Here is a 26479-nt window from a genome sequence, read left to right as displayed (position 1 = left end):
GAGTACTCCAAGTTTAGTATCTCTTGGTGAGGAGAGATACTGGTCCTTGTGGCTCTAACTCAAGTTTACCTTTCTTTTGGGGTTGCTTTATAATGAATTCCCACACCTCTTGCCTCTGGGCTCCCTGTTAATCATGGCCCAAACCCTAATCGATATAGTATAGCTTAGTCGATCCATAGAACAGTCAAATGAGACATTCTTAAAACTGAAGGGATGATGAGAGATAAAAAAAAAAAAAACAGAGAGAACTCCACTTCCCAGTAATGTAGTTTGCAAGCTATAGTTCTTTTCTATCTTGTTGTAACACCACAGAGTCCCTCCCTAACCCCCTTCCCATCTCCAGCTTCCCTCTTGGTTAGGGCCATATAGTTGCCCTAACCAAGTCATCCTCCATTCCTCCCTTTATCCTCCTCCACTTCTTATCCATCAGTCAACGTAGGCTGGGTAGGAGCAATGATTACCATCTCTGTATCTTCCATGTGGTATATGTCTTTATTTTATTTTAATTGCAATTATTTTAATTAGGTAATATATGCACAGGGTTCAAAACTAAAAGTGATATAAAGGTATTACACTGAGAAGTTATGATCCTATCATGAGTCTTTATCTTTTCCCGCCAATACCTATGCCCCATTCGTAGCTGTTTGTATTAGTTTTTATGAATCTTTCTCTCCTCTATTTTTATTCAAAGATGGTATTCTATGTACATTATTCTATACCTTGCTTTTCTTCACTTAGTATAGCTTGGAAATCTATCTTTTCATATGGATATAGAGAAAGCTTTCTCATTCTCTTTTCATCACGTGGATATGCATAATTTAACCAGTTCCTTATGGACTGATACTTACGTTGCTTCTAATAAACAGAGCTTCAAAGACTAATTCTCTCTCTCTCTCTCTCTCTCTCTCTCTCTCTCCTCTCTCTCTCTCTCTCTCTCTCTCTCTCTCTCTCTGTATGATTTTGTATATATGCAGATATATCTGTAGGGTACATTTTCATGAGTGGGTTTGCTGAGTCAAACGGTAAATGCATTTTTACTTTTAATAGATGTTGCCAAAACACCTTCCATGGGATTTGTATCATTTTATACTTCTACCAGCAATGTGAGAGTTCTTGTTATTCCACAGCTAGCACTGCTCTTAGACTCAAGGCAGAAGACCCTGCTTTATTAGACTCTACTCTGGTCCTTGGGGTAAGAAGTCCATGAGGCCAAGGGAACATGCCCACTGGGATCCTGTGCTCGTCTTCTAGACCGTGGTCTAGGGATGCTGCACCTTGGAATTCCCTGCCCAGATATCCCCCAGCCCACACCCAGGTCTCTACCCTGGGCCTATCTTCTCTAGGGCCAGGAGTCCACACGTGGGTGTGAGGTCCCTCACTGTATGGTCTGGGAAAGGAAAGGGGGTGGGCTGTGGGCTGGAGGCTGTGCCTGGCCATACTTCAGTAAGGAACCCTGCAGAGTGTGAGAATTCAAAACCAACTTTCCCCATTGTCCTGAAGATGCGTTTGCCCAGGAAGGAGTATAGACGCATTTAACAGTTTGTTAGTTTGGTTTATAATTGTAAATATTTAGACATAGGGTGTGTGGACTGTCATTTGCACACTTTTGCCCCAGGCACCACAGCGGCAACTGTGAGCCTGTCAAATGTGAATTTTTGCCCATTGTGTTGGGAGAAATGGCATCTTAGGATACTTGTGATTCATATTACTTCATTATGAATAAAGTTGAACGTCTTTTCCTCTGAGTCATTTGTATATTTTTCTGTGATTACTGGTTTTCTTCTCAATTGCTAGCAGCTCCTTCTTTGTTAGAGTGATTAAAAATTTGTGATATGTATTACAGATATTTTCTCTAGTTTGTCACTTGCTTTTTAACTTTGAAAACTTTTCAAAGCGTCTTTACATATGATTAAATTTTATTTGCACTTTTTTAATGGTGAAGAGAAGAAGCTTAAAAAAATTTGTATGTGTATTCGACATACAGAAAAGAGCATAAACCAATATGAACAGTTTAAAAAATGACTATGAAGTGAACATCCTTGTAACTTCCATCCAAGAACACTGCCAGTCCCTAGATGCTGCCCTCCATATGCTCTCTCTGGTCAGAGTCCTGTCTCTCTCACTGTGGAAGCTACTGTCCTTACTTCTGTGATAATATTCCTTACTTTCTTTGTGATTTTACTCAGGAGTTAGCAAACTTTTTCTGAAAAGGGCCAAATAGTAAATACGCAGGCTCTATTTTGTCTGTCACAATGACTCAACTCTGTCACTGTAACTCAAAATTAGCCGTAGGCGATACCTAATGGGATAAGTGTGGCTGTGTTCCAATAAAACTTTATTTATGGACACTGAAATTTGAATTTCATGTAGTTTTCCTGTGTCACAAAATATTACTCTTCTTTTGATTTTTTCCCCCTGCTGTTTAAAAATGTAAAACCATTTCTGCTCTTGGGCATACATAAACAGATGGTGGCCAGATCTGGCCCACAGTTCATAGTTTGCCAGCTCCTGGTTTACTCCCTATGCATTTCTAAACAAAATAGTTTAACTTTGACTGTTTTGTAACTTGATATAAATGTGGCATGCTTCTTTCATTTAACATTATGTTTATGAAATACATTCACCTTTTTGCTCATAGCAGCAGTTTATTATCATCCATATATATCATGTCCTTATTTGCTACAGTTTATCCATTTTGTTTTTGATAAACACTGGGACCTTTCCAATTTGGGACTATTATAGCCAGTGCAATGAACATTTTTGTACTAGTAGACTGGTGCACATATAGAATTCTTCCAGACTACATGCTCATTAATGCAATTGCTAAATTGTAAGGTATGTGTATCTTCACTTACTATATAACACCAAAATCTTTTCCCAAAGTGTTTGTACTAATTTACACTCCTATTAGCAGTGGACAAATGTTCCCGTTTCTGTATTTTCTTGCTAATACTTAATATTATCAGACTTTTTTTTTTGCCAATACAGTGCGTGTTTAATGGTATCTCACGATGGGTTTAATTTGCATTTCTCTGATTACTTAATGAGGGTGGACATCTTTAATATGTTTAATGCAAATTATTTTGCTCATTTTTTTTTTTAGTGAGTTTTCTTCTAATTATTTTGTAGAGACTTTTTGAATATTTTGATTACCTTTTGTCAAGTATATGTTTTGCAAATATCTTTTCCCATTCTGTGACTTGCGTTTTCATTCCTTTATGATATCTTAGAGTGAACAGAAGTTCATGTTTGACTGTTTTGTCTCTTTACAACCCACCCTTATCAAAGTCCTGGTCTGGATCACTAGTCTTTCCTTCAGCATACCTAAGATCTTCCTTAAGTTCTTGTTAGTTTCTGATGATTTACTTTATTCTTAATAGTTTTATTGTTAGAGTATGCTAAACAGAGTAGCTGTGCCAAAATGGTAATTCTAAAAAACAATAAAATGTATTTTTACTCCTTTATTTTACTTTAGTTAGAATTTTTAAGTTCTAGGGAAGGTATTTCAGGTCAATAGTGGCTCTGATCCTCGGGGACTCAGGCTGATGATGATTTTGCCATTTTCATCCTGTGACTTCTAAGGTTGCTCTCTATTCTAAGGTTGCTCTCTAAGGTAGCCCTCAGTAGGGGGAACGCACCGGGAGGAGGAGCACATGTGGGAGGTTTACAGGTCAGATCTTGTAATGGCTTATGTGCCCGCCCCTCACATTCCAGAGTGGGTAGTAAAGGAGATGGGAGTAGTAGTTAGATCCTGTGTATATCCTGAGGGTAAATTCTTACAATATTTGCTGATAGAGAATGAGAAAATGAGAAAAAGCATCCAGAATTTTGCTTGACTGAGCAAGTGGAAGGATGGAATTGCCATTTTCCAAGATGAAGAAGACTGCTGAAGGGGTAAATTTGAGGGGTAGGAGATTGTGAGATCAGCAATTTGATTTTGGACGTATCAGTTTTGAGAACCTATTAGATATCAACAAGAAATGTTGAGTAGACATTTGAATATTTAAGTCTGCATTTCGGGGGAATCTTTCAGGCTGGAGATTCAAATTTGGGAGTTGAGAGCATAAAGCTGTTTTTTTAAAGCCATAGGTGAGCCTAGATGAGGTCACCTAGGAATAAAGTATAGATAGAGAAGAGAAGGGGTCTGAGGATGCCGGGACTGCTTTAAATGTAGATTTCAGAGACAAGAGGAGCAGTCAGCGAGGAGGGAGGTGAATCAAGAGAAGATAGATGAAGAAAGTCTTTCAAAGACCAGGGAGTGATTAGATGGGTCAAATATAGTTCTTAGGTTAAGGAGGGTAAGAACTGAAAAGTGACCATTGACTTTGGCCCAAGGGCTCTGTCAGTGACTGTGATGAGTAGCTTCCGTGCAGTAACAGATTCTATGGGATTAGCACATATTTTCCACTTCTGTCTTCCTGAAGGTCACCATACCCACCCCTATTAATAACAGATGTGTGTAAGTGTGTGTGTGTGAGGACATGCATGTGTGTGTATCTAGTATCAGAATTCCCCCACCTCAGCCACTAATGATTCTACTGTCTTTCAGGGTCTGCCACTCCCCTTAAGTTCATTTTCACCACTATAGCCTGGGAGGAACCAACTTTGCACCTTTTTGGTTAAAATCCAATGAAAGACAAAAGGAGAAACACTTGGGAAGTCAAAGTTCTAGTGTAATGCCTGTATTAATAGTTACTAATACAACTAATACCCATGGTGTGTTAGGAACCTATCGCGTGTCAGTGCCCTGTCAAGCATTTTATATGCATTAGCTCTAATCCCACAATAATTCCATGAATTGGATATTATTACCCCAAGTGTGTAGACGAACAGTTACTAACACTCAAAGAGACATGGCAGAAGGGGCTGAGCCATTATGAGCTGACATTTCATAGTCCTGCATGTTATTTTTGTTTCTGCAGAAAGGGCCAAATAAAACACCTGTAGCTGCCATCTGCCTGACCAGCTTGGTGACCATGGCCTTTGTCCTTGTGGGTCAGGTGAACATTCTGGCCCCCATCGTCACCATCAACTTCATGCTGACATACATCACGGTGGATTACTCTTACTTCTCCCTGACCATGGGTCCCTGCAGCCACCCCCGGGTGTCTGAATCAGTGCACAGAGAGGGCAGGGGAGCTCTCCACTGCTCTGAGCACCTGCTCTTGGAGAAGGCTCCCAGCTATGGTTCTGAGGGCACTGCCCGAAGCCCCTCCGAGGGCACTCTGCTAGAATTCACCAAAGACATGGATCAGCTCCTCCAGCTAACCAGGAAGCTTGAGAGTAGCCAGCCCAGGCAAAGGGAGAGTGACGGGATCCCAGAGAGTCAGGAGAAATTCAAGAAGGCCACCAAGCAAACCCTACAAGATAGCTTCCTCTTGGACGTCAAGTCCCCTGCTCCCTTCCCTACTGAAGGGCCTGACAGATTGCAGGAGTCCTCCTGGAACAAACAGTGTATCAGGAGTGAAGGGGCCTGGCCTGGGGGAGCATGTGGAGAACAACCTATCCCTGAACTAAGTAACCAGTCCAGGTCAAGTAAAGAAGGTGAGTACTTTGAAATCATACTGGGGCCTCCTAATTGGGGTGAATACTAGTTTCCTCACCTACCCAGTTATCAAAACCCTCTTTCAAGTCCTTAGCCAGTTGACTTTATAGCTGGTTTTAAAATTCTCATTAATTTTTTGTTTGACATTTATTTTAAAATTTATATCCAGATATCAGTTGAATTTGTAATTCTACACTGTTATAGATAGTTGATTTTAAACAGAAATTTCTGTCTACTCCTGTATGTGGGAGCCATGGCTAATAATTGATTATTAATTTCATTTTACTTAAAAATCAGCAGAAGTATAATGCCAAAAGAATGAAAACAATTTCTATTTTTAAGAGAAGTGGAAATGTGTTGTGACAAACTGCCTGACAAGAAATCACTATGTTTTGTTTGTGGAAGATGAATCTTTAAAACTAGGAAAGAGTGGATGGAGAGAAGGTAGCTAAAAGAACACAGTTTTTCTTTGCTTTCTCAGATCTATAAACACAGAGATAGAGAGAGAGACTCTCAATAAGAGTCTTACAGGGGCTAAGAAATTCTGAGAGAGAACCCATAATTTTTGAGAGTCTTCTATATTTTAAGTACTTTACATATGTTATATCATGTAATATAATAGATATTAGAATTTTCCTTTTTCCAATGAAGACCCTGAGGCCCAATGAAATTACAGAGAAATTTCAGAGCTGGTACTTTGCACAGCTGCCAGGTCTGCCTGTATATGAAGCCCAGTACTTACTTCTACATTATCCTGCCCTTTGAATTCTATACAGACAAGAGGGAAAAGAGGGGAAAACAGAGGAACATGGAAGATGTCAAAATAAATGCTTTACATTCTCCCACATACCTGCTCTTCCTTCTTTACCTCCAAATTGGTGGGAAGTTTTTAATGATAGGAACATTTAAAATTTTTAAAAATTATTTTTATCAAAACAATAAGTGTACAGTTTAATAAGCCAAGTAGAATTAAAAGTCACATAATCAAAAATAGTAGTTCCTACTCTTCTATACTGTCCTTTTTATCCTCCTCCACCCTCCACCCCTAGAAAACCCTACTTTCAACCAAAATGTTGCTTCTTCTCTTAACCTTACTGTTACTAAATAATATAGTTGTATTACTACTTCTTGATATATCAGTCAGATATCTCTTCACTTCCTATTATGTATGGTAAGTGAAGATTGAATTCATTTATGCCACTTTGACTTCTCATTCAGTGTCCCCAGTATAATTATATCACGGTTATTGATTAACTTAATAGCTGATATTCTTATTATCATGATTAAGTGAACATTGCTTAACTCTGAGCCCTCTATTATACTATGATTACTTTTTCTTTTTTTTGTCCAGCTTTTTCTATTTCCTGGAGTTAATAATTGCCTTGGTTTTTTATTTGCTTGGTTTTTGTCATTTTTTTCCCTCTAAATTTTCCAGCAGATATGTCAAACACCTCTCAACTTTACTTTCCAAATGCTCAAGATCTTCAGAAATCTATTATATCTGTGGTTCTCATCCTGTTCCACTTTAGACTGTTGTTCAGGCCCGCTACAAGGCTGTTGTCCTGGAATTCCTCTCTTTATTATACTTTTGTGTTGGATCTAGAGAAAAGATTTCTTGGATACAATATTATAGTAGACTTTTGCCTGTTTTTCTTTTTTTGCCTACCCAGCATTGAGTGACCTCCCTATGTTTGAAGAATTTCCAATGTTATGAGTCCTGGTGGGAGGCAAAGCAAGCCTTTCACACTCGAAACAAAAATTTCTAGCCTCTACTGCAGCCAGAGTTCAGGCACAAGACCAAGGCTCTGTTAATCAGATAAGCCCTCCTTATACTTGGAAGTGGGAACTGGAAATCCAAAGAAATGGGGACATTGAAGAACTCTCTAGAAGCATGATGGTAGTCGCAAGATGACTAAATTCCTGGTTCCAATGTCCGGGCTTTCAGGCTCAATAGGCAGGCTGCAGTGTGTAGACTTTGGTGCCTGCAGCAGTGGTGTCCACACTAAACTGCTTTGACATCTAATTTTGGCTACATAGCCCTGAACTTGATTCTCTAACCTTTCCAGCTATTCTCACAGGTGGATATCTTTTTAGCTGGCCATATTGCTGCTTCACATAAAATCGTGTAGTTTTTTTTTCCCCCTAAGGAGATTGGATAGCAACAATCACTCTATGCCATAATTACTCTGTTTTTAATTTCCAAGAGCTGTTGATTATAACCTAATTTGTCCTTGTCCTTTTTTTTTTTTTTAATTTTAACATCATCTCATTCTTGTTTTATGGGAACAATGGCTTATCTTATCTTTCTGGTAATATTACTTGTTCTCCTTTTGAAGTTTTCTGCTCCTTTTACTGTCCTGTGTTCTCTAGATTCTCTTCTCTCTGGCTTAGTCCCTCTCTCCCTCTTTCGATTTCTTTTCGCACTTAGAAGTGAAGTTCTAAAACCCTGTTTAGAAGACCTACAAACTGGGCAGAGCTTGTTCATCGGGGTACCTTACTGCAGGATTATTAGAGTGTAAGCTAGCTTCTTCACAGAGGCCCCCCCAAAGTGACTACCTCGAGGTTTTCCTCTGGGGCTCTTCAGTTTGTCCACAGAAGAGTCTTTTAATCTCTAGCATGGGGGTCACCCAGATGGCTCTTGCATTGAAGGAGCAGGGTAAGATAATGGAGGCATCCCAGCATTTAGGATATAGACTTTCATTCAATTCCCCAGTTTCTAGCTCTATTCCCCCACTCTTTGCTGTCCCTGGTGTCCCAAGCCTGGGCACTCTCTGGTTTGACTTCTTTAGAGAAAGGCGCCCCGCCCCCTTGGGGAGGGGCTCGGGCAGAGAATGAATTGTTACCTAGCTGCATGGGCAGAAGAAAGCATCTTGGTGTCCAACTGTTTCATAGACAGTTTTGCAACCAACTCCCTGTACTTTGGCACTTCCTAGGGACATGGTACTTCCTGGTCTTGAACTTTGCTGGAGTGTACGGGTACACTGGGCTGCTGCTTGCCAGCACCCTTTCTGTAGGCCCTAGAGTTCATCCTCCTCTACTCTGCTCAGTCTGTTACTACTACTCTGTCACCTTTCCATCTTCCAAGACTTATTTTTATCTTTCCTCTTTCATTCTCCTGGCGTTTGTGGGTTTATACCTATTTAATTCCTTTTATGTCTTCTCAGTGTCTTTTCAGGAGAGACATCTGGTCAGTTTGTCATATTTAATCAATGAAGTTGTCACCACCCACCCACTTGCCTAATCTTAGAAATGTCATAGCTATTGACCACTCCCTTGCTGCCTTCATCTTGGTGTAGACCCTCATCATCTAGCAACTAGACTTGTTAAATCTCCAGACTAGTCTCCTGCCTCCAGATTTTCCCACATCCTTTTTCTCCTTCTTATTATCTACTGAATGATCTTTCTAAAATAAAATTCTTATCATGTCTCTCTTCCTTGGAAATCTTCACTGAAATCTAATGCCGTCTCTCTAAAGTTCAAGATCCTTGGTGTGATCTGCAAGGTTCTTTACAATCCTGTTCTGACCTACCTTCAAGCCTCTTTTCTCATGACAACCCATACACTGTATGTTCCAGCTACACCCAGACGAAACACACCATCTTTTTTATTCCTTCCTGTATTTGCATATGCTCTTCTGCCTTCTCTAATTGCTTCATCTCCCCACTTTTCCATCTGGAAAACTCTGACTTTTGAGTTAAACTCTGTCTGACTATTCAGACCCATTTTCGCCCCCTCTGAGAAGAATTCCAATTTCCTTGCTGTGCAAGCACAACATTTGATTCATATAAGTAGTATAGATAAATATCACATTGTTTTATACATTTGGATTACATATGTTTATGCATTTGTCTTCAGGCCTATTCATCTGTCTTAAGGAAAAGAAATATTAGTTTTATTCCTTTCCTCCAGACTGTGAGCTTCCTTTAATCACAAATTCTGTCTTTCCACCTTGAATCCATCACAGTATTATTCTCACACAGCACATGGCACAAAACAAACATTCAATAAAGGCTAGTTAAAATGATGACTATTTAAACAACTATCGGCTAAAATTATTGAAACATTGATCAGTAAAGTAGAATAGAGAGTGTTAAACTATTATAAGAACCTAACGTGTGACACACCATATGCCATAAAAAAATAAGAATCAAATCACCATTGAATAAATATTGTTGAGAGCAAATGGATCCAAAAAATTAACTTGGGACTATATTTTATGCCTTATATAGCCATGAATTCCTTATTTATAACAGCTGTGCAAGAGAGATATTTCCGACTATTGAAGGCATCATGAGAGATAAAAAGGATCTGATTAAATAGGAATAAAACCATTTACACAACACAGTGTCACAGAAGGAAACAATTATTCTGACAAACACAACTGATAAAAGCATACCTTCCAAAGCATATTATTTTTAAAAACATGAAGGTCGAAATCCTGATTCTATTAAAGAGAGGTCAGAAGAGATGAATATGCAGTTTTCATTTCAAAAAATCAATGCTCAGACTCATTCACTGTCCACTCAATAAACTAACTTTTATTGTTAAATGTTAAATATTGTTAGTAGCTAGAAATATCCTGCATTTATTGTGCATGTTCCTTAACACAGATTATGTCCCTTGACAATGAGAGGACTTACACAGATTAGCTCATCTAAGCTCAGCATTACACATCTTTTTACAGAGGCTTAGAGAAGTTCAACACTTGCTCAAGATATGAACCAACTAAAATTTAAACTCAAGTCTGTCTCACTTTAGAACCAGTGTTCTTAACCACTACACAAAGTGTATACTGCTTGCCGTCGGTATGTTTTATGAACTAGGTCATGGTATTAATTAAATGAACACAAATTAAACCACCTTTAAGATATCATTGTGTATCTATTAAGCTGTCAAAAATTTAAATAAAGAGTAGTATGTCTTTGGTAATCAGGTATATGTACATATTGCTGGAAGCAATGTCAATGAATTCATTCCTTCTGGATCTGTTGATAAAAGATTTTCATCAAATTTACAAGGTTTTGGCCATTATTTTTTCAAATATTTTTTTCTGCTCTTTCCTGTCCTTATGGGACTCATATTACATACTAATTGGTACACTTGACATTGTTTCCAGGTCTCTGAGGCTCAGTTTCTTTTTCTTCCACCTATTCCTCTCTGTTCTTCAGTCTGGATAATTTCTATTGATCTATCCTTAGGTTCTTTGATTCTTTCTTCTGCCATCTCAACTCTAGAATTTTCATCTGGTTCTTTTTTATAGTTTGTCTCTATTGATATTCCCTATTTTGAAAGTCATTGTCATATTTTGCTTAAGTCACTCACATTGTGTTTTTATTTAATTCTTTGAACATATTTATTATACTAGCTGCTTTGAGTCTTTGTCTGCTAAACTCAACACGTTGGCCCATTCTGAGTCAGTTTCTTTTGATTGCCTTTTTCCCCAAGCATAGGTCACGATTTCCTATTTCTTTGCATGTCTTGTAATTTTTGGTTGAAAACTGGACAATTTAGATAACATATTGTGGCAACTCCTAATTCTGATGTATGTTTATGAGTTTTTATTAGTTTGTTTTAGTAAATTGCTGTATTCGAACTGTGGAATCAGTTTCCCCTGTGGTTTGTAGCTCCTGATGTCTTTACTCAGTTTTTATTCTTATTTTTAATTTTTAGTCTGGCTTCATAGCCCATAAGGCTTCCATCCCCTTCCAGTGGATCTGTGTGTGGGTTGAGAAAAACAGTCAAAGTTGCAGCTAGTTCTCCAGTCTCCCCAGTCTCTCTTGGGTCTCCCCAGGCATGGGCATAGTTTTCCAGTCAGCCAGGGAAATTCGAGAAGCTATAGTTCTTCTATGCCTCTCTCATTTCAAGGATCTTCCGATTAAATTTCTGGCTGATCCGCTGCTCCCCCTAGGTGGGTCCACAACCTTAGGCTAGCAAAACTGAGGATTGTCCCCATTCAATTTTCTACTGTGCACATCACATTTAGCTTATAAAGGCATAACCAACAAATTTGCCCCCTCCGACAGCAAGACTTCTGGTGTGTGACCAGCTCTATGCTGGTAAGAACTAGGGTGGGGATGGGAGCAGCCCAGGCAAAAAGGCCATAGACTCTTACTGTTCTTACCCTCAGCTTCAACAGTTTTTGAAAAGAAACACTTCTTAATTTGTTGTTCCCATTTGGTAAATTTCTGGAGCCCTGAGTGATTGGTTTTGATTATTTTGTCTAGCCGTACACTTATTTCTTGCGGAAAGGATTCACTGACCTTTTCACATGCCATAGCTAAAAGTCCCTCTGGCTCATTCTTTCTGGATAATGATCTTTCAAGATGTAACAAGAAATATAAAAGTGCCTTGACTTAGTAAATCTTTTTGGGGGAACTGTATAATCAAGTTAGAAATAAATGTACAGCATTTGGAAAGCAGTTAAAAGAATTGCATTATCAGCATAATAAAAGACCACATAAACTTGAAACGTGATCCTTTGTGGACTATCGATGCACATTCTCAGTATGTACGTCACAACTAAAACTGTGTGTTTATGTATTTTGATAAAGATGGAATGCATTTGCAGATGGTTTAATATTTATTTTAAGTAATTTCTATAAAATTTGTTAAGTTTATGATTTTTAAAATTGACACAATTGTTTTCATCCTTCATGTTTAAAATGATTATATCTACATGGGCTTTGTGAATATAGAATTTGTTAGACATACCATTATATTTCAAAGAACAATTTAATATTATGCATTATGTTTATTATAGTTGATATTTTTACATGCCTGATATGTGGTTTTGTTTCCTCATTTGTTCGTTTTGCAACTAAGACTTGGAAAATAAAGTTGCTTCTTGGTCATTACTTTAGAATTTCTAATGTGAGAAACTGTCCTCTTTCACCAGTAATCTATAAAACATTTTTCTTCCAGTAAAATCCTTGACAAGAGAAAAAAATTCCGTTAGTCATTTGGAAAGGTTTTGAAACCATATTGTCTGCCTATATTGTCATACTTATTCAAAGTCATTGAGCATCCATCATGAATTCTCCCTCACATTGCTGACATATAAAACTGCATTGTGTTTGCTTGAAGGACACATCTCTTCCTAACGACTTTATCCCAAGTTCCTCAGAAAATACACACACTCACTACACAGTTCCCTTGAAGTGTAATTGAAGTTGAGCAAGATCAAGATCAAGTGTGAAAGGATGAGCTTAACATTTGACAAATCTCAGAGAGGCAAAAAATCTAAATCTTTAACCAACAGTATTCCTTCTTAATAGTTAAGGGTGCAACTATATTTGATCGAAAAGATGAATCATGCATTGAGCATATAAAAATTAAACAATTTAATTAATGGAATCATAACAGTATTCCTTCTTTAAAAAAAAAAAGTAATAGAGCCTTCAATTCAAATCAATCATAAACCTTGACAGAGTTTATTTTAATCCACAGTAATAAGGAGACATTTATTGAATACTTCCCATACACAAACTTCTAAATGTTTAGATTTGATATTTAGAGATATAAAAGACAGTCTTTGCCTTCAAGGTATGGAAATATAAAAGATAAGTATAATAGTTGGCAGCACTTGATGAAAGAAGACAGATGTTGAGAGGGTGAAGACTTTTCTGAGGGCTAGAATGGTTTGTCTATTCATTTAACCACATGTATAGAACATTTACTACATTCTAAGCACTGTTCTAGGTGCTGGGGGAACATGCTGAATAGGTATAAAAGATCTCTGCTGTCATTGAGCTTGCATTCTAGCAGGGGAAATTATAACAAACAAGCTAACAAGTATACACTATAATGTCAGTAAGAGATAAGTACTATGATGAATAACAAAGTAGGGTGACAGGATAGAGAGAGACTAGGGTATGGAGAGAGTACTGTTTCATATAGATTTGTCAGAAAAGATCTCTCTGAGAAGAGGATATTTTAATGAAGAACTGAATTATATAGTGAGCCATGCAGAGATGTGAGAAAAGAGTTCCAGGCAGAGGAAATGGCATATATACAGGTGTAAGTGGGACTTGAATTTGCAGATTCCAAGAAGAGCAGAAGTCCAGCAGTGACTGTAGAGGAGTGAGCCAGGGAGAGAGAGGTAGGAGGTGAACAGTGAAGAAAGCAGAGGCCAGTGCCATGTAGGGCCTTGCAGGCTATGGTGACTATGATAGAAGGCCACTGAAGGTTCTAGCTAGGGCTGGGACATGATCAGATTTAGGCTTTAAGAAGATTACTGGCTTTGTGAGGAATGTATTATGTAGAGGTAAGAGAAGGAGCCAAAGCCCTTTTGGAGGTATATTAATTAAGGTAGGGTAAACTGCTATAAGAAATAACCAAATACGTAGTGGCTCAAACACAATGGAACTTTATTTCTTACATGCACTAGCAGTCAAGGAAGGATGTTCCAGATCAATGGGAACTTCTTCTCCATGCATTGATTCGGGGGCTCGGGCTCCCTCCATTCTTATGACTTTAGTATCCCCTGAGAACTTGTCATTCGCAAAGTCAAGATAAACTTACAACGTTCAAAATTCAGGCATGGAGAAGAGACACACCTACTCTCTCAAAGACTTTGGTACAGAAGTGGCACTCACCATTTCTGTTCACATTCTATTGGTGAGAACTTAGTCACATGGCCACGCTTAACTGCAAGAGAGCCTCTAGCCGTGGCTCTACTATAGGAGCGCTGCGGTAAATCAGTGGCTTGGACTAGGATGGGAGCAATGAGGCTGGTAAGGAGTGGTCATATTCTGAATATATTTTGATGGTAGAATCAACAGGATTTAGTGATGGAATAGATAGATATAGGTGTGAGGAAAAGAGAGGAGTCAAGGATGAATCTTAGATATTTGAGTGAACAGTGGTGTCATTTATTCAGGTAGAGAAAGCTGGGAGGGACTAGATTTCTGCTTTAGCTATGTTAAGTTTTGAGGTGCTTATTAGTCATGTAAAGAGATATTGAGATGACAACTAGATAGTCAAAACCTCAGTTTAAGGGAGAGGTCAAGAATGGTGTAAACTTGAGATCCTCAGTACAAGGATAATATTTAAAGCCATGGGACTGGATGAGATCTCCTAGGAATGAGTATTCATGGGGGAATAAAAAAGAGTGCTGAGGAATGAATGAATGTGGGGATACTCCCATATTTTGGGGTTGGAAGGTGGAGGTAAGCCAGCAAAAGAGACTGAGAAAAACTGGGTGGTGAGATAGGAAGAAAACTAGGAGAGTGAGGCATCCTAGAAACCACGAGAAAAAAGTGTTTCTGTAAGCTGGAAGTGATCACGTGTGTCAGATGCTATCTGAAAGGCCAAATGGGATGAGGACTGGTAGTTTATCATCGAATTTGAAGAGATCCAATTATTGGCAACTTTGGGAAGAGTAGTTCAGATGCAAGTGGGTTGGTAAATTTGGTAATGAGAGGATATGAAAGCTCTCCTTTGAGAGGAGAGGTTGTAAACTTGTTACATCAGAGAGTAAGAGAATGAGTAGACTGAAACCACAAGGGAGTTGATGGTTGACGTAAGCGGAATTGTCTCTTAGGCTGGGTCACAAAATTGGAGAAGAGGAGTTCATAGGTATTTGCTCATAAAAACAGAAGAGGAGTTGGTTACAAATTGGTAACCAAGGATTTGGCTTATTTATTTTTTAGATTTCTTCCTAAAGTCTAGGCTCCATGAACAAGATATCCAGAGGAGACCTGCTTCTTTCTATGCCCGCATGTGCAACCCCTGGGTCTCCCTGTTGGGGGTGAGTAATTTCATTTTGATCTCAATTATCCTTGAGACATAATTCAGGTGGAGACATATGTGGTCTCAGAGTTGGGGTGGAGGGGAGGCAAGAGGAAAGTCTCAACCAGGAGCAATGAGATTTAATTACTTGTTCTATTAGAATTCAGATGAGCCTACATATGGAAACATTACATTAAATGCAGCACTTATTTTGATCGGTGGTTTACTGTAAAATAAATAAACATCTCTGATAATCTCTGGGTCATTAAATTCGTAGGTATACCAAATTACCTAATTTCACTCTAATTGTTTCTTTCAGGGAGGAGTAGAACAAGGAGGTAAGATAGAATATCTATTTATTGATAGTTTTGATTAGAGGGTATTTTCAGGAGGGTGTCTTCTCAAATATCTGTTTAAGTGAGGTTTTTTGAAATGAGTAAATTTCAATTTTTCAGACTTTTATGGTGATCAGAGGTTAATGAGAAGGACTATTGTTTCTTAAGGTCTTAGCCCTGTGGCTTACTTACCACATGATAAATGATTAGGCGACTTACTCTTCCTACTCTGTTTCCACAGGCTATTGGGTCCCTTCTCATCATGTTTGTGATCCAGTGGGTCTATACCCTGGTTAACCTAGGTATTGCTGCCCTCGTGTATTTTTACATCGGTCGGACTAGTCCAGGGCTTCATCTTGGTAAGCCGCAGAGCCGTTTTGCCACCACCTCCCTTCTTTTTTAGCATTCCTTGAAGAAACATGTTTCGAGAACCTAGTAAATGCCAACAGTGACTCAGATATGAATCCCATTTTCAAATAGCTTACAGTCTAGGAGGAAAAATATGATATACACATAAATTATAACAAATAAAGAAATAACAACTTGTGAGATTTATAAGACATATAGAAGTAAAATTAACTACAATGCTAGCACAAGGGCCAGGAGGGAAGAAATGGAAATATACTATTATATATGCAAAATAATATCACTTAAAGGTAAACTGTAATAAGTTTAAAATGTGTACTACAAACCCTAGAGCAACCACTAAAATAATACCACAAAGATTTATAGCTAATAAGACAATAAAGGAGATTTGAATTTAAAAATGTTCAAATCAAAATAAAGCAGGAAAAGAGGAAACAATAATAAAGGACATATGGGGCAAACAAAAAAATAAATATAGTAAGGTGGTTTATATAAACCCAGCCATATCAGTAGTCACACTAAATATAAATGGTCTAAATATTTCCAATTAAGTGACAGTGTCAGATTGAATTAAAAAATGATGCTACTGTATGCCGCCTACAAGTAACCTACTTTAAATATAAAGACATAGTGAGTTAAAGGTAAAAGGGTGGAAAAATATATATCATAATAACATGATATAACATGATAACATCGGATAAAGTGGATTTCAGAGAAAATAATATCACCAGGGATAAAGAGGGCCATTTTATATAGTTAAAGAGAAAAAAATCATCAAGAAGACATAATAAACCTTGAAATTTATGCTTTTAAAAATGGAGATTTGAAATACATAAAGAAAAACCTGATTGAGCTGCAACAAGAAATAGAAACATTCATAATTATAGCCAGAGATTTCAACACCTCTCTCAATAATTGATAAAACAAGTAGACAAAATTAGGCTTTAGAGACTTAATATTAAATAATATTAACAAATTTGGTGAAGTTGATGTTTATAGAACATTCTACTAATAGCAGCAGAATATACATTCTTTTCAAGTATACATGAAACAACAGATAGACCATTTTCAAGGACATAAAAAAGTCTCAATAAATTTAACGTATTTAAATCCATTCAAAAACAAAATATGTTCTCTGACCAAAAAGGAAGTAAATTAGAAATGAATTAGAAAGATATGTGGAAAATCACCAGATTTAGTTTAGAAACTAAAGAACACTAAATAATCTAAATGACTAAGAACACTGAAGAATGCTAAATCAACTAAATAAACTAAATAATTCATGGTTCAGAGAATAAATAAAAAGTGAAATTCAAAATATTTTGAACTGAATGAAAATAAAAATATAACATCAAAATTGTGGGATGCAACTAATTGAGTATTTAGAACTTTATAACATCAACTGCTTATATTAGAAAAGAAAAGAGGTTGCAAACCAGTGACCCCAGCTTCCAACTTAAGAATTTATGGAAAGAAGAGCAAATTAAACTAAAAAAGCCCAAAAAAACAAAAACCCAAACAAGGAAGCAATAAAGGTCAAAGTAGATATCAATAAAGTATTAAATAGAAAAAATAGAGAATGTCAATGAAATAAAAAGGTGGTTGTGTGATATCAATAAAATTGACTAACATCTAGGCAGACTGATCAGAATAAAAGGAGAGAAGACAAAAATGATGAATACCAAGAGTAAGAGAGATGACATTACTAGGGAGTCTATAGATTCTGAAAAGAAAATAAACGACTATTTTAAAAAGCTTTATGCCAATAAATATGACAACTTAGATAAATTGGACAAATTCCTTGAATGATACAATCTATGAAAAATCATCCAGAAGAAATATAAAGTATTAGTTCATCTATTAAAGAAATTAAACTTGTTATTAAAAACCTCACAAAGAAAACTAGGTCCAGATGGCTTCATTAATGAAACCTATCGAACATTTAAGAAATGAAGAATATTAAGAAATGAAGAATATTAATTCTATACAAACTCTTCAGAAAACAACACACCAATACCTCTCAAGAGCATAGGTGCAAAAATCTGTAACAAAATTTTAACAAATTGAACTAAAAATTACAAAAATATAAAAAGGACAATATATCATAACCAAGTGGTTTATCTCAGGAATTCAGGGTTGGTTTAACATTTTAAAACATTCAATGTAACATATCATATTTACAGACTAGAAGAGGAAAACTATAAAACATTTCTTAGAAAAAATTAAAAAGGAAATTAAAGAAATAAATGAAGAGATACACTGTTTTCACGAACTAGAAGATCAGTAATCTTATGATGTCAATTATCCACAAAAATTCAATATAATCCTCATCAAAATCTCAGCTGCATTTTTATGGAAATTAGCAAGCAGATTCTAAAACATTTATGTGAAAATGCTAAGGACCTAGAATAGCCCAACTAACTTTGTTAAAGAAGAACAAAGTTGAAGTACTTACACAAGGCTGATTATAAAGCTAAAATAATCAAGACAGTGTGGTATTGGAATCAAGATAGACAAATACATCGACAGACAGAGTAGAGAGTCCAGAAATCGGCCTACACATTTATGGTCAGTTGATTTTCAAACAAGATGCAAAGGCCGTTCAGTGGAAGAAAAAAGTCTTTTCAACAAATGGTGCTGGAACAACTGGAAATCCATGTGCAAAAAATAAACTTCCACATATCATACAATGTCAAAATAACTCAAAACGGATCCTAGAACTAAATGTAAAATCTAAAACTATAAATTTCTAAAAGGAAATATAGGAATAAAAACCTTTGTGACTGAATGGAGCAAAGATTTTTTTTAGATGCACCACCAAAGGAAGGAAAACAGTTGATAAATTGGGTTTCATCAAAATGAAGGACTCTGATCTTCCAAACACACAGGTAAAGGAATGCAAAGGCAAGCCATAGACTGTGAGATAATATTTGCAAATCACTTATCTGATAAAGGACTTGTATCTAGAATATGTAGAAACTCTCAAAACTCAAGAAAACAAACAAAAAGATTTAAAAAATGGGGCAATGTTTTACATAGATTTCACCAAAGAACATATATGGATGGCACATAAGTACATGAAAAGATGCTCAACATGATTAGTCATTAGGAAATACAAATTAAAATCACAATATAAGATTACTGCATACCTATTCGAGGGATTCAAATTAAAAATACTGATCATGCTAAGTGTTGGCAAGGATGTAGAGCAACTACAACTATCATATACTGCTGGTGGGAATATAAAATAATACAATCACTTTGTAAAACAGTTTGGCAGTTAATAAAAAGTTAAACACATACCAGCTATATAAACTAGTCACTGAAAATACTCCCAGATATTTACCTGGGTGGATTGAAAACATATAGTCATACAAAGACACGTACATGAATATTCACAATAGCTTAATTCGCAGTGGCCCAAAACTGGAAACAATACAAATATCCAACAACATGTGATTCTATAAATAAACTGTAGTATAGCCATGCAATAGAATACTACTTGTCAAAAAAATGAGCTATTGATACATGCACTAACATGCATAAATCTCAAGTAATGATGCTGAGTGAAAATAACTAGACAAAGAGTATATAGTGTTATACATGTGTGTGTTTATGTGTGTGAGTATCATTATTGAAAATGCAAACTAATCTAACCTGGAGTGTTGTACTGTGAGTGTTATAAGGTGAAAAAACATACTTCCTATCTTCAAAGAGTGTATGGTCTAGGAGGGGATTTTTATAGCATGTATTTAACACATGAGTTTGAATCTCGGAAAAAAATATTATCAAAAAATTTTAAATTTCTAGGACTGAAGTTAGCAAATCTTCTGCTTTTTTCTCTGTAGCACTGTATTCAGTTTCTTTCTTGGGATTCTGGAGTTCAGAAATACATTTTTGGAAACTGCATATGGGTACAAAGTCCTTAGCAGGCTGCTGTCGGGGGATATATATTCTATTAAAACTAGGATTCTATATGTATATGTAGAGCCTTCATCCATATTTATATATACGTATTCCCTGCAGGATCAGCCTCCAACTTCAGCTTTTTCAGATGGATGAGATCTCTTCTGATCCCCTCCTACAGGTTTGTGCTAATTTGGGCCCAGGACCAGGGCGATGAGTGTCCAGGGCCCTGGGAGGTGCTAAGTGCATCCCCTTCCTAGCTTGGCTTGGGTGAATTGTGGTGTGGGCACCTGACAATTGGGAACCTCAGGGAAACTCAAACTCTGCTCCTCATTGCCACCCCCGCCCCCACCATCCAGCTCTCTACTTCAGCTCATCAGAAGCTTCCTCTGGCTCTTCTCCTCTCCCCTTCTTAGCTTCAGAAATCATGAACAGAGTCTTTATTTGGAATCTGATTGCTGGGTGATGAGTCAAGGGAGCTATTCTCAGTGAATTCACAGTCTAAGATATAGTAGCATTAATGCATCATCGTACACAACATTAATGCCCAAAAGATTCCCATTCTTCCATCTCAAGTCAGAGATAGTTGATGTGACTGTGTTGGTGAAAGTACAGAGGATTTCTATGGAACTTCCATGTTCAAATACACAGGGAAAGGAAAGAACAAACTTTCCTAGAAACAGGAGAAATCCTCCTAGAGAAGGCAGGATTTCACCAGTGCCCTAATCTCTTTCTTCCTTCCTCCTCCCTTCTGGTACCACCCACTTTGTCCTCAGGCCAACTTCAGGTGTCAAAGCCTTTGTAGTTTACCTCTAGCTTCTTCACTTTTGAAGGCCTCAGGACTCTGGGAAATTAAGTCCCCCTCTTTCAATATCAGTGAGGAGCCAAAGGTGAAGGCTAGGAAAATCCAGACAGAACCCAACCAAATGTTTATTTGGTTTCATTTCGTTGGTTTGTTTTTGAAATTCTAAACGTCTGGGTTGCACTTGCTAATATTTGCACCTTCCATGTGCCAACATTGCTAATGGATTACGGGACCCTTTCCCTTTGATCCCAGACATAAGTTCAGAATGCTCTTTTCATCATTTTTTTTATTGTGATAGAATACACATAACATAAAATTTATCATCTTAACCATTTTTAAGTACATTCATATTGTGCAAATCATCTCCACCATGCATCTCCAGAACTCTTCATTTTGCAAAAACACCATATCCATGAAACAATAACTCCTCATTGCTTCCTCTCAAGAATCCTTTTTAAGACAGTTCTTTATAAGCACTACTAATTTGCTGAGATTGCACAAGAAATGAAACCTTGGTGCTAGCACTTGGGATGATGAATAAAAGGGAGCTGGGGCTATGGAAACCAACTGGGAAAGGGCTGGGAAGAAGGGTGGTATGTAGGGGGGAGAAGCCCTGTCATCTGCTTGGAAGCTGTGCTAAATGTTTTGTGTGGAGCTATAGGAGGAATGGGGTCACCACTCTGTCTCTCTTCCAGTCTGAGGCATCAGCTTAGGTGACAGGTCATAACACTCGTGTTGATCTGTTTTCCCCTACCAACCACCGAGTCCTGAGGAAAAGCAGAGGTTAAGTGGAAATAGCTTCTGTGTGGAGCTACCTACAGATTCTGGAGCTGGAAACGGTGTATGGTTGAAAGTATTTGGCCCTATTTGATTTATAGGAATATTTTTTAGGCATTTCCAGTTTTAAAGCCTACACATGGCCATGGGAGGTCACTGTTCCTTATGTTGCACTCTGAATTCTTAGAACTTCACCTCCGAGATCACTGTAGCACTATGTAGAAAGACGAATGAATTAGGAAGAGATTATTATTAGTAAAGGACAATACTTTGGTTGGAATAGAACCCATTCCACAATATTTATAGCTCTGTGGGCTTGTGAAGTGGGTGGTGGAGGCCTCGGCTAAGTCTTAACATCAAACTTGCTGGCCTCGCCGTGGCTACTGAGTGATATTTTGTGATGGTTATTTAGGAGGGTGAAAGGACCAAGAAATGGTAAGTTAATTAAAAGTAGAAATTTGTAGGTATTTTTTCTATTTTGTAGTTTTGAGGTTTTTTCACAACTATAGCCCCAGATGCTCTTAAAAACCAAAGAATAATAATACAGTTGAGTATGTTTGGGCAAAGGAATTTGGCTAGGTTACTTCCTTTGTTACACCTACCATCCCCAGAATCATATAAAATTTAGTCTGATCTTCAAAAGACTTTCTTTCCTGAAGTCCTAGCAACTGCCCAAGTGAGAATTCTTAGGCCACTCTAGACTAGAAAGTAAAGCATATTATTTCCCTGAACTAAGAAGAATGCAATGGTTTTCTCTTAAAAAAAAAAAAAAGCATTAATGAAAAAAATGTATTGCCAGCAATACTTGTGTGTTGACTGGTATGGCATTTTTTCACTTCCTAATCTCCTTGAAGATTCAGTCTTTATAGAAGTTAATTCATTTCTCAGAAAACCATGACCTAATTCAGTTATGTTCTCATCAGTGGTTACAAGGCCTTGGTCATGTGATCTGAATTTCTGTAACAGCACATTTTGCCAGAGTCAGTTGAAGCTTTCTGCTCAAGTACCACAGATTTAAACATTATATTTCTACTTGTTAAATTTTTTTTACAACTATCAAATATATTCCTTATTTAAACAATTGAACATTGCTACTCTGCAAAGTAGATGATTCTTTTCAAGTAAAATTCCTTAGAGGCAATCCATATCTAAGGTATGACGTAAGGACCTACCATAGGCTGTAGGAACTGACAGGGACTAGGAAAGATGAGAAAACAGAGGCACAAGGTGGTGGAGAGTTTTGCCTGAGGCCCCTACGTTGGTTACTAGCAGAGCTGTGACTACATCCATCTTCTGTGAATATCTGTCTGCCAGTCTGATCTTTCTTTCTTTTTTTCTCTCTCTAGCACTTTCCTCATGTATCCCTAATATTATCTTTGCCAATTTATTCCAAGTCCAACTGTATATAGACACTTTAGTGACAATGAAACCCATCCTGGGACTTGTGCTTTGTCTGCAGGCCTACTTGGTGTCAAAAGCTTTTGCAGTTTGCCTCGCAGCTGCTGATTGTGTCAACCTTAGCTCTGGAAATCATTCCTCATTCAACTTTCTTTCCAATGAACCAAAGAGAAGATTTCTCTTTCTACTCTTCTCAATTTCCCAGTCTCTCTATTTCATTATTTATTTGACAAGAAAGCAAAGAAAAGCTATAGAGCCCCAATATTATACCATTTGAGAGGTTATCTTTATACAATTTTGTAACTTTCTACTAAAAAAAAGGTAAATATCACTCTCTTTCCTTATTTTTTCGATACTTATTTCCCATAAATATTTACAAACTTTAGTTCATTAACTGTTGTACATATATCTTTCAACAGTTATGTTTTTAAAATACATTTTCAATAACAAGCATACAGTAATAAGCACAATGACGTTTTCGCAAATAATTTCTCTACCCAGAGAAGACACATCTTCATTGTTTAGCACTTGGTCTTTCCTTCTGATTGCCCTCTGTGTTCTCTCACCAAAGGAGCTTGAGATCCCCCCAAGAGCAGATAATTTTGGCACCATCCCTGGCCAGGGTTGACATGGAGATGACTCAGCTCACCCAGGAGAACGCGGACTTTGCCACTCGGGATCGCTACCACCACTCCTCCCTTGTGAGTCGAGAGCAGTTGATGCCTCACTACTAGAGTACTGAGCATTCGGTACTAGGCAACCCCGGGACCGTCCTCTCTTGGAGCTGTCCAGTGCACAGTGGACCCAAATCCCAGAACCTTCATGGAGCTGGTTCTCCTCAGTAAGAAACTCAAGTCCTGTCTTCCTACTGCTGTTTTGGACAATGGAAATCTGCATCCTGGTCTGGAGGGTAAACACTGGAATGGCTGTGGCTCTGACACACACACCCAATCTGAAGAGCTCCATATGGACACCAAGACTTGCAGATATGGAGAACCAGACCAGATTACTTGTTCTGAGGGCCACAATAAATGGTCATTTACATTTTTATTTTATTTATTTTTGAATAAATAATACACTCATATGGTTCTAAACCCTAAAATATAATCATAGTATAGTGAAAAGCCTCCCTCCCATCCTTGTTCCCCATCTGTTCAGTTCCCATTCCTGCCCCATAGGTAACAGCATTTCTTTATGAACATACCAGCAAATAGAAATGTGGATTCTTATTAGTTCCTTTTATACACAGAAGGTAGCATATTATACATGTGTTCCACACCCTGTTTATCCCTTAAAAGTCTGTCTTGGAGACACTTCCATATCAATACACATACAGCTTCCTCATTATTTTTCATTGTATAAATATGCTATAATTTATTTCATCGGTTCCACAACGATGGCATTTGGATGGTTTCCAATCTTGTGCTGCTATTACAATCAGTTCTGCAGTAAATAATCTTGTGCATATGTACAAGCGTAAAGAATTTCCGTAGAATAAATTCCCAAAAATGGAATTGCAAGATCAAAAGGCACATGCATTTGTGAGCTATTATTGTTAGTGAAGTTCTTTTTAATTAAAAAGTTAAATGACCATGAATCACCTAGTGGTGATTCGTGTTCTCAAAAGCATTTGTAGTCCCGGCTCTCCAAACACTGTTGCAGCTGTTTTGGGTATAAATGCATGAGGCAATGGGACTATTTTGGCTCCTCTGTGATCTTAGTGTAGCATTCATCACAGGCATCCGGTCCTGGGGGCCATAGCATGGCTTCTCCAGATAAGTTGAGGCCTAGAGTCAGTGGCTTCACTGCTGCCAGGGAGGGAAGTACTATTGGGGCAGTTCTGACCTCTTTCTTCTGTAGTAGAGCTTCTCAAAAGTCAGTGTGCTCAGAACCACCTGGGAGGCTCGTTAAAAGTGCAGATTTCTTCACCTCACCCATAAGATTTTTTTATTTAGTAAGTTTGGGGGAAAGTCCTTGACTTTACATTTTTAACGAGTGTCTCAGGTGATTCAACACAATCCTTGGATCTTATTTTGAGAGACATTGACCTGTTGAATGGGCTGTGCTTAAAGTGAGTTGAGGGGGTGGGAAAGTTGTAATAAAGGAATATTAGATCTTAATATTCTCTATCAAAAAATGAGATCTTGTTTATGATTACTGTTTATGCACTGTTTTGGTTAAATACCAAACTTAAGAAAATTGTTAGAAACAACTTAAAGAAAGCAAACCATGAGTTAACAACAGGCATCGGGGAAATAGAAACATCATAAAAAGACAGACTGTATTCATGAAGGGCTCATCTCTGAGGTGATCTCTAAGGGCCCCTTTTTAAGAAGAAGCTATACTAGTTCCTTGTAGCTGTTGTAACAAATTACAGCAAACTATGTAGCTTAAAAACAGTAGAAACTTATTCTCCCACAATCTGGAGGCCAGACATCTGAAATCAGTATCACTGAGCTGAAATCAAGGTGTTAGGAGGGCCGTGATCCCTCTAGAGCAGTGGTCTCCAACCTTTTTGGCACCAGAGACTGGTGCCCCTATGAGAATCTAATGCCTGATGATCTGAGGTGGAGCTAAGGTGGTGATGCTAGCACTGAGGAGCGGCTGCAAATACAGATGAAGCTTTGCTTGCCTGCCTCTCACCTCCTGCTTTGCGGCCCAGTTCCTAAGAGGCCACAGACTGGTACTGGTCCACAGCCTGGGGATTGAAGACTCCTGCTCTAGAGGCTCTGGGGAAGAAGTCGAGCTTTGCCTGTTCCAGCTTCTGGTGGCTACTGGCATTCTTTGACTTGTGGCTGCATCACTCCAATCTTCAAGGCCAACATCTTCAAACTCTCTGCTCTGTGGTCGTCACATTGCCTTCTTAGTGTATCGAGAAGTCAGCCTCTTCCTCAGTCTTATAAAGATGCATATGATTACATTTAGGGTGCACCCAGATAATCTAGGTTAATCTCATCTCAGAAGCCCTGACTTAATCATACCTGCAAATGCTTTGCCAAATGTACTATTCATAGGTTCTAAGAATTAAGATATGGATATATTTGGGGGCACCATTTTTCAACCTACCACAGAGGCCTTTATGAATCTGCTTTTCGTTTTTTTTGAATTCGGAAACAAGCTTAAAAAGTAACCCCTCTGAAAAAGATGGTACTGAGTTTGAAAACCACACACAGCAGAAGACTCAAGTATCTAAGATGAAAACTGTCCAATCATGATTAACTTTATGAAAAAGAGTAAGAGAGGAATGAGGTAAATAATCCCAACCTTCTACTAAATGAATACCTTAGAGTCTAGTTTCGGAGGCAGGTGTGAAATACGCTGGACCTCTAATTAGTTTCAAAAAACCTTATATTTAATCAAAACAATATTGTATAATTAGTAATAGTAAACAATATTGTATAATTAGTAATTAGTAATAGGTGTTAGCCTGGGTTCCCCAGGAAGCGGAAGTTCATGGGCTACTGCTTCACTGGGTTCGAGGGAGGTGCATCAAGGAAGAGGGGTAAAGGGAAGGGGGCATATCACTGAGTTAGTGACCACTCAGTATCACGTGCAACTGAATATTTAATCTTGAAGGGCGCTTCTGAAAGACTGTAGGAACACCTGTGTCTTGAGACT

At 37.8% G+C, this 26479-nt stretch overlaps 1 protein-coding gene across 1 annotated transcript in view; it reads left to right on the top strand.

Annotated features, from left to right (window-relative positions):
* The window catches only part of SLC12A8 (solute carrier family 12 member 8), a 115853-nt gene extending 92049 nt beyond the window's left edge, over positions 1-23804 (top strand). Inside the window, exons 10-14 of the mRNA XM_039843249.1 lie at positions 4923-5544; positions 15196-15293; positions 15851-15968; positions 20002-20062; positions 23433-23804. Coding sequence (XP_039699183.1) covers positions 4923-5544; positions 15196-15293; positions 15851-15968; positions 20002-20062; positions 23433-23595 — 1062 coding nt within the window. The 3' untranslated portion in view covers positions 23596-23804. The remainder of the gene's footprint in view (positions 1-4922; positions 5545-15195; positions 15294-15850; positions 15969-20001; positions 20063-23432) is intronic.
* The last annotated feature ends 2675 nt before the right edge of the window (positions 23805-26479 follow it).

The sequence above is a fragment of the Pteropus medius genome, unplaced genomic scaffold, assembly GCF_902729225.1.
Source record: "Pteropus medius unplaced genomic scaffold, Ma_sr-lr_union100, whole genome shotgun sequence".
Taxonomy (NCBI): Eukaryota; Metazoa; Chordata; class Mammalia; order Chiroptera; family Pteropodidae; genus Pteropus; species Pteropus medius.
Note: the sequence above shows the minus strand (reverse complement) of the source record. Positions and strands in the feature narration are given on the sequence as shown.